The sequence below is a fragment of the Archocentrus centrarchus genome, chromosome 13 (genome assembly GCF_007364275.1).
Source record: "Archocentrus centrarchus isolate MPI-CPG fArcCen1 chromosome 13, fArcCen1, whole genome shotgun sequence".
Classification (NCBI taxonomy): Eukaryota; Metazoa; Chordata; class Actinopteri; order Cichliformes; family Cichlidae; genus Archocentrus; species Archocentrus centrarchus.
In genome coordinates this window covers 42,838,718-42,850,538 of record NC_044358.1, presented here as the reverse complement: position 1 = coordinate 42,850,538, position 11,821 = coordinate 42,838,718, and the positions used below count along the sequence as shown (strand labels likewise).

The 11,821-nt window shown below is 44.1% G+C and overlaps 1 protein-coding gene across 2 annotated transcripts in view; it reads left to right on the top strand.

Moving 5' to 3' along the window:
* Positions 1-2,242: 2,242 nt before the first annotated feature.
* Positions 2,243-11,821, top strand: part of LOC115791192 (alpha-2-macroglobulin-like) — a 44,832-nt gene continuing 35,253 nt past the window's right edge. For both annotated transcript variants that reach the window (XM_030745326.1, XM_030745325.1), the window contains exons 1-3: positions 2,243-2,381; positions 2,533-2,713; positions 2,842-2,998. In XM_030745326.1, coding sequence (XP_030601186.1) covers positions 2,302-2,381; positions 2,533-2,713; positions 2,842-2,998 — 418 coding nt within the window. In that variant the 5' untranslated portion in view covers positions 2,243-2,301. The remainder of the gene's footprint in view (positions 2,382-2,532; positions 2,714-2,841; positions 2,999-11,821) is intronic.

The window sequence follows — 11,821 nt, the reverse complement described above, 5'->3', positions numbered from 1 at the left end:
GATAGAGGGGAAGGAATGTCATTGGCCAGCGTGCAATTGTTGAAGTCCCTATCACAATGTGTGCAGCGATTACCCAACACGGTGTCATCCATCACCATGCTACCCTTGGCCCCTACAACACTGCCCATCTGATCACATTCCTGGACACCCTACACAACACACTCATTCCAGATCAGACAGATGGCCCAAGGCAGCTCAGGTATGTTGTCATTTGGGACAACGTAAGTTTCCACCAGGCTGCTCTGGTTCATGACTGGTTCACTGCCCACCCACGCTTCTCAGTTGTTTATCTCCCTCCATATTCTCCATTCCTCAATCCTATTGAGGAATTTATTTTCTGCCTGGAGATGGAAAGTGTATGACCTAAATCCACAAATGCATATACCCCTTCTCCAAGCTATGGAAGATGCATGTGGAGATACAGCAGTTGATGCTTTCCATGGCTGGATTCACCATGCTAGATGATATTTTCCCCGCTGCTTGGCCAGGGAAACCATTGCCTTTGATGTGGATGAGGTGCTGTGGCCAGTCCGAGACAGAAGAGGGAATGCAGCATAGTTTTTTGTTGTTTTTTTTTTACTGTAACTGTATACAGCAAATTATTCTTCTTTGTATGTAGACCACTGTATGTTCACCTTTGTGTTGGTTGGGCTGCACAGTGTGTACACTGTCTTTGTGGGGAAAATTAAATATATTTCTTACTGTGTATTGGTGTGTTCTGAGTATAAAAACAATATTCTAAAATATTTTACAATACACTTATGTATGTGCTGTCTATAGTAAAGTGTAACACTGAACAAAAAAAGGCCTAAGTCATGATGAATGGAGAAGTGTTTTCCATTCATCATAGTGTTTTACATTGAGCACATCAGTGTTCAACTGGTTCTCATCAGTGTCATATGATGGTTTGTGTGTGTCATCTGAAAAAAAAACTACAATTTTAAGAAGAGATAACCTTGTAGTGCTTCATTTTGCATGAGAATTGAAGGGTTTTGCCCATTGTGTGTGTATTTTTTTGATTTGTGTGTAGATTTCTGAGATAATGAGACATGCTTTCAGAAAATATGTGTAAACAATTGAGAAAAACTGTCTCTCTGCCATGTCTATCTATAAATGCTCTGCTGGAAACAAGTCTAAAATGTCACTAGCATGAATAATATACCCAAGATCAAAATACTAAAGGACGTTTAGAAGAGATGCAGAGGCAGCGGAGATGGTTTTTGCATTTAAAAGACAAACTTGCTTTACTTAAAAGACTCAATGACAGTTAAGAGTTAACAGTTCACAGTTAACCCACAAACAGAGAGCTGTTTCTAATTTACTGAAAATAAACAAAAAAAACTTAATTACTTATTTATCTTTTTAAGATTTCAAAATCTCTGTTATTTTTTTTACTTTGCAGACATCAGCCACATTATTGCAGATGATCTAATATACATTATACTTATTCCACATATTCAATAAGTATTTCAGTCCTGTAAAGGAAGCAAATTAGATGTTGGGTAGTTTAGATGTCACTGTCACTGAGAATATGAATCTGTTTTATTTCCTATTTAAAACTGACATATTACAACTGAAAAGCAAGGACTATAGTCATTTAAAATATCAGAGCTCTTTGTCCTTACTGATATGTATGTTTATGTGCATTCAAATAGATGGTTGCCTCATTTTGAGCATAAAGCATGTTTCCTTTGTTGTAATCCATGAGTTATGTTTGAAGTATGTCTTCACAAAAGTTTGCCAACTTTAGCTGTGGAAATTTGGGTAGGAGCTGTTGACATGACAAACGAGAACATCCCACGCTGGGTAAAGGGCACTGCTGCAACACTTCACCTGCTTTAACTTTATTTCCTCTCCAGATTTGGGAAAATATCAGTAGTTACAGATAACAGTTCTTTCCAGTGTTACCATAAATCGAAGCACTGAACAGCTGCACTTTGTTAAGTACACATTTAGAATTTGAAAGTAACTTTTCAATAGTTACAACTAGCTTCTAATGTTCTGTAATTGTTAAGACAGCATCTGGTATTAAATGAGTCTCTGGAACAACAAAATCTACATCATGAGTATCTTATTTTATTTTTTATAGAAACTTTTTTGTTACAACTTTTTTTGTTTTGAGTCTTGCCTGAATTATCAAAAGTTGCAGCTGGTAAATCTGTAAATGTTTGACTTTAAAGATTTCTGGTAATCAAATAGAGGGGGTTGCATGATGAGTCAGTGGGTGCTGGTGTCTGTGCTAAGCAGGAGGAGTTGAGGAGGTGACTATTTAACAGACTCTGAGGATCATCGCAGTCAGTCATGGGTTGTTCCAGGATTCTAACATGGACACTGTGTGTCCTCCTGAGCTGGATGTGTGTGGATCAAGTGGGAGCTGAACCGTAGGTTTATAAAGGAATAAAGGAAAATAGAGTTTGTTTGTGTATATGACTTTTTGTGTAAGATTTGTAATTGTCTATCATGAGTACTGGTTTGGGGTTTCCTTTTTTGTCAAATCTAATGTTTTGTGTGTACATCTGTCTGTGTCTGCAGGCAGTACCTGGTGGCCATTCCTGCAGTTATTGAAGCTGGAGCTGAGACCAGATTCTGTGCAAGTCTCCTGCAGCCCAGTGAGACTCTGGTCATGACTGTCACTCTGCGGTCCAAAGAGGAGAATACAACCCTGCTCACACACACATCCAATGAAGAGTTTCATACTTGTACTGAGTTTAAGGTCAGCTCCATATGATGGGTCTTGATTCATTTGCTCATTTGTAAAAAAAAAAAAAAAGAAATATATATATATATAAAATTTATTAATGTATCTCTCATTTTCCATTGTCTAATACATCTCTCTGAAAGGCTCCTTTGGTGGGAAATGTAAAAATTCTGGATTTTGAAGTGGCGCTAAGAGGAGACACATTTCATTCAAAAGAAGTCAGAAGAGTCATGATCAAAGCCTACAAGGCCAAGACGTTCATCCAAACAGATAAACCCATCTACCTCCCTGGACAAACAGGTAAGAGTGAGCTGATGACCCATTAGACCTTGTTATCAGCAGTGTTAATTTTGATAGCAAATTTTGATTTAGTTTTAGTCATAATTTTGTCATCTGAATAGTTTTAGCTTTAGTCTAGTTTTAGTCGACGAAATTATCATAAGAATACAGTCGACTAAATCTACAGTCGATTTAGTCGATTAAAATATAAAGCGTGTAAAATGTAAATGCCTTTTCTTCAGTTCCCTTGAATTAGTCATTATACACACTTACACAAAGTTAAACATTTATTAAAAGTTATGGAATATTATTATTAATATTAACATTAGCGTTTCACCTGCTTCCACACACCTGATCATTAACATCACCTTACTGAGATAATACGAGCGTTTTACAGCAGGACACGCTCTGAAAGGCACAGGGCAGTGTTCAGGACTAAGATTAGGAAAGGCTAATCCACCGCGGTGTGGAGATTTTCCCTAAACACAAACGCTAAACTGGGAAAAACACTTTACCCTGCATGACATTAAAATGCTTACAGTGGAGATGTGGGTGACTGGTTTGCAGATATTTAAGATTTGTCGTGTTTTTACCCGAGATAGTCGCCCCACATGGTTTACATGTTGTTTTGTTTGTCATGGTATCAAAGGACAAATGTGTCCATATATCGGGGGCCTATTCCAGGAAGTAGGTTCAACAAACTCTGACTTTAAAAACAAACTCTGAGTTTCCCGTTCCAGAACAGCTGATCAGGGTTAGTTCAATCAACTGAGTATGATCACCCTGATTTAGCGCGTGCATGAGCAAGAAAAGAAAGCCATCATCAATGGAGCGCCGACACCATGATTCACCATGGCAACGGGTAAATAACCAGCAGAGCCTCCGTTTTAATCCAATGGATGGAGGATCGCACGTTTTAGTGTGGAGCATGATGAGTCACTTTAATCAGACTGACCCACTCTGTCATCGTCATAGACAGAATAAAAGTTTGTTATAAAATATATAGTTTCCTTTATAATGTCTGCTGTCATTATTTACACAACTTGAATTTTCATCAGATGAAGCTGAATCCTAATTTTACATTTGATTTATAAAATCTAATTATTCAGCTGCAGCCTGATGGACAAAACAGCTCAGACTGAGTTTTAGTTGTGTATTAGTTACTAAGGCAGCAGACCCCGGGGGGTGGAGCTGACCTCAGGTCATTTTGTTACTTAATAAAAACTGTTTTTTCTGCAGTTTATGACAGTTCAGTTTATGACCATTTAATTGTTTAACATTTTTACTGAATAATTATTCAATCTATTGATGGATTAGCAACCTCACTTTAATCGTTTTGAATCTAAAATTTCAATATTTCTGCTATTATTGGATAAAAATGAGCAACGAGATTTTTAGTAAAGAATGCAGATCGTGTTGGGAAAATGAATCCATTATTAACAGATCCGGACTGGATGAGCTGTAAAATGACTGGAGCCTGAACTGGATCTGGGCCTTATCCGGTCTGAATCCGTGATCTCTATCCATTTGGATCCTCCTGCTGTGAAGTTGGACACGGTTTGCTGATTCGGTATAGAGCCGATGATCTCCGATTTAGGTGATTCTCAGTCGAAAATATCGAGATTCACACTCTGAATTTCAGACACCATAACTTTTAAAGTTTTGACATCATTTAAGTCACTTTAAATACATTTAGTTCAGTTTTCAAGCCTCATCTTCACTCAAACATTCACATCATCTCTAAGATTCGGACATTTTTCCATCCACAGTATGTTCTGTGTCAGCAGCTTCATCCAGATCAGTGTGATGTAACAGTGATGCTACAGTAACTACAGTAAATGTTTCAGAGGAACTGACTGACAGTCTGACAGCTGCAGCTGCGCTCATTATATATCCGTGACACTATCGCTGTCTCCATCCTTACAGCCTGTTGATGCGTGAACGACTGTAAAAGCTTCATGTTACGTACAAAAATAACGAACTAACGTCTAACTGGGATTTCAGTGCTTGTAGAAACATAAATGTCTGCAGATGAATTCGCTTCTCTTTGCAGAGTCTTTATGAATGAGGAAATGAATCGGAGTGTCAGACAGGTGGTTCAGGTGCAGCAGGAGGGGAGGAGTCAGAGAGACACTCAGAGGTTGTTGGATTAAACCTGCCAGCGAGCAGGTTAGGTTCACAGAGTCTGTTAACCCCATTAACTGACTCAGAGTTGGAGTTAGCGCGCTTTCTGGAACTGAAAACCAGAGTTTCCCTCATTTTAGCAGTTCTGCCTTATTCTCTGAGAGGACCTTCTGTTCAGCATTATTATCCATCCATCCATCCATTCTCTCCCATTATCCGGGGCCAGGTTGTGGGGGCAGGAACCTAAGCAAAGAAGCCCAGGCTTCCCTCTCCCCAGCCACCTCCTCCAGCTCATCCGGAAGGACCCCAAGGTGTTCCCAGGCCAGCCGTGAGATATAATCCCTCCAGCGTGTCCTGGGTCTACCACGGGGCCTCCTCCCGGTGGGACATGCCCGGAACACCTCACCCAAGAGGCCGCCAGGAGGCATCCTAATCAGATGCCCAAGCCACCTCAACTGGCTCCTTTCGATGTGGAGGAGCAACGGCTCTACTCTGAGCCCCTCCCGGATGGCTGCACTCCTCACCTTATCTCTAAGGGAGAGGCCAGCCACTCCCTTTGCAGAAACTCATTTCTGCCACTTGTATTCATGATCTTATTCTTTCGGTCACTACCCAAAGCTCATGACCATAGGTGAGGGTAAGAACGTAGATCAACCAGTAAATCAAGAGCTTCGCTTTAACACTAAGCTCCCTCTTCACCACAACAGACCGGTGCAGCGTCCACATCACTGCAGAAGCAGCCCCGATCCGTCTGTCAATCTCCCGCTCCCTTCTCCCATCACTCGTGAACAAGACCCCGAGATACTTGAACTCCTCCACTTGGGGCAAGAACTCATTCCTGAGCCGGAGAGGGCACTCCACCCTTTTCCGGCTGAGGACCATGGCCTCAGACTTAGAGGTGCTGATTCTCATGCCAGCCGCTTTACACTCGGCTGCGAACCGTTCCACTGCAAGCTGGAGGCCACCCCCTGATGAAGCCAACAGGACCGCATCATCTGCAAAAAGCAGAGATGAGACTCTGAGGCCACCAAGGAAGAAGCCTTCCGCCACATGGCTACGCCTAGAAATTCTGTCCATAAAAATTATGAACAGAATCGGCCCTGACGGAGTCCAACACCCACAGGAAACGAATCCGACTTATTACCGGCTATACGGACCAAGCTCTCACTGCGGTTGTACAAAGACTGAATGGCCCGCAACAACGGGCCAGACACCCCATTCTCCCGCAGGACCTCCCAAAGGACACCCCGAGGGACACGGTCAAATGCCTTCTCCAAGTCCACAAAGCACATGTAGACTGGTTGGGCAAACTCCCACGCACACTCGAATATCCTTGAGAAGATAAAGAGCTGGTCCAGAGTTCTGCGACCAGGACGAAAACCGCATTGTTCCTCCTGGATCCGAGGTTCGACTAACGGATGGACCCTCCTTTCCAACACCCTGGCATAGACCTTACCGGGGGAGGCTGAGGAGTGTGATCCCCCGAAAGTTGGAGCACACCCGCAGGTCTCCCTTCTTAAAGATGGGGACCACCACCCCAGTCTGCCAATCCAATGGCACTGCCCAAGATCTCCACGCGATGTTGCAGAGGCGTGTCAACCAAGACAGCCCTACAACATCCAGAGCCTTCAGGAACTCAGGGCGAATCTCGTCCACCCCAGGGGCCTTGCCACCAAGGAGTTGTTTAACTGCCTCAGTGACCTCACCCCCAGTGATGGTCAAGTCATCTCCCTCGTCCCCAGACTCTGCTTCCACTACAGAAGGCATGTCAGTGGGATTCAGGAGGTCCTCGAAGTATTCCTTCCACCGTCCAACCTCAGTTGAAGTCAGTAGCACCCCACCAGCACTATAAACCATGAATCGCCACCTTATCGTGGTGGAGGGGTTTGTGTATCCCAGTGATCCCAGGGGCTATGTTGTCCGGGGTCTTGTCCCCCTGGTAGGGTCTCCCATGGCAAACTGGTCCTGGGTGAGGGTCCAGACAAAGAGAGGTTCAGAAGACCTTTATGATCGTAACAGCAAGGGAACAGTTTACATTGCCCGGGATAGGGTTACCGGGGCCCCACCCTGGAGCCAGGCCTGCGGAGGGAGCTCGAGGGAGAGTGTCTGGTGGCCGGGCATTAGCCCGTGGTGCTCGGCCGGGAGCAGCCCGAAGAGGTTATATGGGCCCGCCCTCCTGTAGGCCCACCACCCGCAGGAGGCGTCGTAGGGGTCGGGTGCAGTGTGTGTTGGGCGGTGGCCAAGGGCGGAGGCCCTGGCGGACCGATACCCGGCTATCGAAACTGGTTATTGGGACATGGAATGTTGAGAGATAGCAGCTAGATATAGTTGGGCTCACCTCAACGCATGGCCTGGGCTCTGGAACCAGTCTCCTGGAGAAGGGCTGGACTCTGTTCCAGTCTGGAGTTGCCCTCGGTGAGAGGCGGCGAGCTGGGGTGGGTATTCTTGTATCCCCCCCAGCTTGCTGCCTGTACGTCGGAGTTTACACCGGTGGATGAGAGGGTAGTTTCCCTGCGCCTTCGGGCTGGGGAACAGGTCCTGACTGTTGTTTGCACTTATGCGCCAAATGACAGTTCAGAGTACCCACCCTTTTTGGAGTCGCTGGGCAGGGTGCTGGAGAGTGCTCCATCTGGTGACTCCATAGTCTTGCTGGGAGACTTCAACGCTCACGTGGGCAATGACAGTGAGACCTGGAGGGGCGTGATTGGGAGGAACGGCCTGCCCGATCTGAACCCGAATGGTGTTTTGTTATTGTTTGTCCATAACGAACACCATGTTCGAACATAAGGATGTCCATAAGTGCACATGGCACCAGGACACCCTAGGTCACAGGTCGATGATCGATTTTGTAATCGTATCATCAGATCTGCGGCCGTATGTTCTGGACACTCGGGTGAAGAGAGGAGCTGAGCTGTCAACTGATCACCACCTGGTGGTGAGTTGGATCAGGTGGCGGGGGAAGATGCTGGACAGACCTGGCACACCTAAACGTATTGTGAGGGTGTGCTAGGAACACCTGGCAGAAGCCTCAGTCCGGGAGATCTTCAACTCCCACCTCCGGCAGAACTTCGACAGCATTCCGAGGGAGGCTGAGGACATTGAGTTCGAATGGACCATGTTCCGCACCTCCATTGTTGAGGCTGCTGCTCAGAGCTGTGGCTGCAAGGTGGTTGGTGCCTGTCGTGGTGGTAACCCCCGAACCAGATGGTGGTCACCGGAGGTGAAGGGAGCCATCAAGCTGAAGAAAGAGTCCTATTGGGCTTGGTTAGCCTGTGGGACTCTGGAGGCAGCTGACAGGTATCGGCAGGCCAAGCGGAATGCAGCTCGGGCAGTGGCCAAAGCAAAAACTCGGGTGTGGGAGGAGTTCGGTGAGGCTATGGAAAAAGACTTTCGGACGGCATCAAAGCGATTCTGGCATTATTATTCTATAATAATTACTGAAGCCTTAAAGGAATTTAAAAAGCATGATTATTGTGACTATCACTGTCATGTTGAACATTCTATGAATGCAGCTTTGCACTACAGATGTTTAGTCATTACACACACAGCACACAAACACATCCTACAGGAAAGTCTTGACAGGTACAACAGAGAGCACAATCGTTATTAGCATTAGTATGGACCCTTTTGTGAGGTTACAACTTAATATTGTGATTTATTCTATACATTTCTTTAAACTTTAATACTGTACAAACACACTCAGTGCTCATTAATCCAGTATGTGTTGTATCAGCTTTCCTGTGCTGATACTCGGCGTTAACTTCAGCTGATTCTGACGCATGCTCCACAGCTTTGTACTCACACACTTTGACGAAATCAAACATCTTTGTCTTCACTTCCTTTTATTATTTGTGACCGACAACAGATATTTCTCGTCTCTATCATTGAACAGCATATGCAGCCTAACTAAACAGTGAAAATGCTTGCACACCTGATTAACATATGGCACGGTCAAAAACTGTTATGCTTCTACCATTGATGCCAACCAAATGAGCAAACCTCTTCCCATATAAATACAATGACTCATAAACTAAGTGCCCCCTAGTGTCCAAATACATAACACAAAAGAAAAAGAAAATGGCTCTTACACGTGTGTGACTGATATACTTCAATACATGATATGTAACAGTAAATACCAATAAGTGATAAAAAAAAAAAAATTCCCAACACTGGCCTCCCGGAGCACAGACCTCAACATTATTGAAGCAGTGTCATTTTGACTAAGATCACAATAAAAGGCAGCCAACATCAACATCAACAACTTTGAATACCCTTCAAGGAGCCTGAACTCTTCCTGAACACTACAAATACATGAAAGCTGCTTAAGAGAGTTCAGACAACCATATATGTGGTCATATCATATTCTTTTTGTCTTATAAACTGCATTTCCATGTACACTGTTCAAAAAATATTAAAGGAACACTTTTCAATCAGAGTGTAGCATCAAGTCAGTTAAATGTCTGGGATCTTGATCTGGTCGGTTAAGTAGCAGAGAAGGTTGTGAAATTAACAACAGGTGCACTAGAAGGGCAATAATGAGACACCCCCCTAAAACAGGAATGGTTTTACAGGTGGAGGCCACTGCCATTTTTCCCTCCTCATCTTTTCTTTTTTTCACTAGTTTTGCATTTGGCTAGGGTCACTGCCACTTCTGCTAGCTCTCCTCCAGGATGGCACATCAATGCGGGCCATTGCCAGAAGATTTGCTGTGTCTCCCAGCACAGTCTCAAGGACATGGAGGAGATTCCAGGAGACAGACAGTTACTCTAGGAGAGCTGGAGAGGGCTGTAGAAGGTCCTAAACCCATCCATTGCTGTTTCAGGTTGACCAAACAAGCTGAAATGAGGATTGCCTGAAGGCCCAAAATCCTCTACTGGGCCCTGTGCTCACTGCCGGCACCATGGAGCCCGACTTCCATTTGCCAAAGAATACCAGAATTGGCAGGTCGACCACTGGTGCCCTATGTTTTTAGCAGATGGGAGCAGGTTCACCCTGAGTACATGTGACCGACATGAAAGGGTCTGGAGAAGTTATGGAAAACATTATGCTGCCTGTAACATCACTCAACATGAGCAGTTTGGTGGTGGGTCAGTGATGGTCTGGAGAGGTACACCCAGAGAGGGACGCACAGACCTCTACAGGCTTGGCAACGGCACCCTGACTGCCATTGGGTGTCGGGATGAAATCCTTGGACCCATTGTCAGACCCTATGCTGATGCAGAGGGTCCTGGCTTCCTCCTGGTACACGACAATGTTGAGCCTCATATGGCGAGGGTATGTAGGCAGTTCCTGGAGGAATAAGGAATTGATACCCTTGACTGGCCCCACACTTGCCTGACCTAATCCAACAGACCAATTTAGTTTCAGTTCAGTTTTATTTACTATAACTCTATTTTCTCCCCAGATTTGGGAAAATATCAATAGTTACAGACAACAACTCTTCTGTCCTTCCAGTGTTACCAAAAATGGAAGCATAGAACAGTGGAATATCTGCACTTTAAGTACACATTTAATTCAATTCAATTCAATTTTATTTATATATTTATATAGCGCCAAATCACAACAAACAGTTGCCTCAAGGTGCTTTGTATTGTAGGTAGAGACCCTACAGTAATTACAGAGAAAACCCAACAGTCAAAATGACCCCCTATGAGGAAGCACTTGGCCACAGTGGGAAGGAAAACTTCCTTTTAACAGGTAGAAACCTCCATCAGAACCAGGCTCAGGGAGGGGCAGTCATCGACCAGTTGAGGCTGAGGGGAGAGAGACAGAACAAAAGACATGCTGTGGAAGAGAGACAGAGATTAATAATAATTAATGATTAAATGCAGAGTGGAGTATAAACAGAGTAAAAGAGGTGAATGAAGAAACACTCAGTGCATCATAGGAACCCCCCAGCAGCCTAGGCTTATTACAGCATAACTAAGGGCTGGTTCAGGGTCACCTGATCCAGCCCTAACTATAAGCTTTATCATAAAGGAAAGTTTTAAGCCTAATCTTAAAAATAGAGAGGGTGTCTGTCTCCCGAATCCAAGCTGGAAGCTGGTTCCACAGAAGAGGGGCCTGAAAGCTGAAGGCTCTGCCTGCCATTCAGTATCCTAGGAACCACAAGTAAGCCAGCAGTCTGAGAGCGAAGTGCTCTATTGGGGTGATATGGGACTATAAGGTCTTTAAGATAAGATGGGGCCTGATTATTCAAGACCTTGTATGTGAGGAGAATGATTTTAAATTCTATTCTAGATTTAACAGGGAGCCAATGAAGAGAAGCCAATATGGGAGAAATCGGCTCTCTCTTTCTAGTCCCTGTCAGTACTCTAGCTGCAGCATTTTCATGGAGCTTTTAGGACAGCCTGATAATAATGAATTACAATAGTCCAGCCTAGAAGCAATAAATGCATGAATTAGCTTTTCAGCATCACTCTGAGAAAGGATGTTTCTAATTTTAGAAATATTGCACAAATGCAAAAAACGGTCCTAAATATTTGTTTAATATGTGCATTGAAGGACAAATTCTGGTCAAAAATGACTCCAAGATTTCTCACAGTGTTACTGGAGGCCAAAGTAATGCCATCCAGAGTAAGTATCTGGTTTGACACCATGTTTCTAAGATTTGTGGGGCAGAGTACAAGAATTTCAGTTTTATCTGAATTTAGAAGCAGGAAATTAGAGGTCATCCAGGCCTTTATGTCTTTAATGTCTTTAATGTCTTCCTGCAGTTTA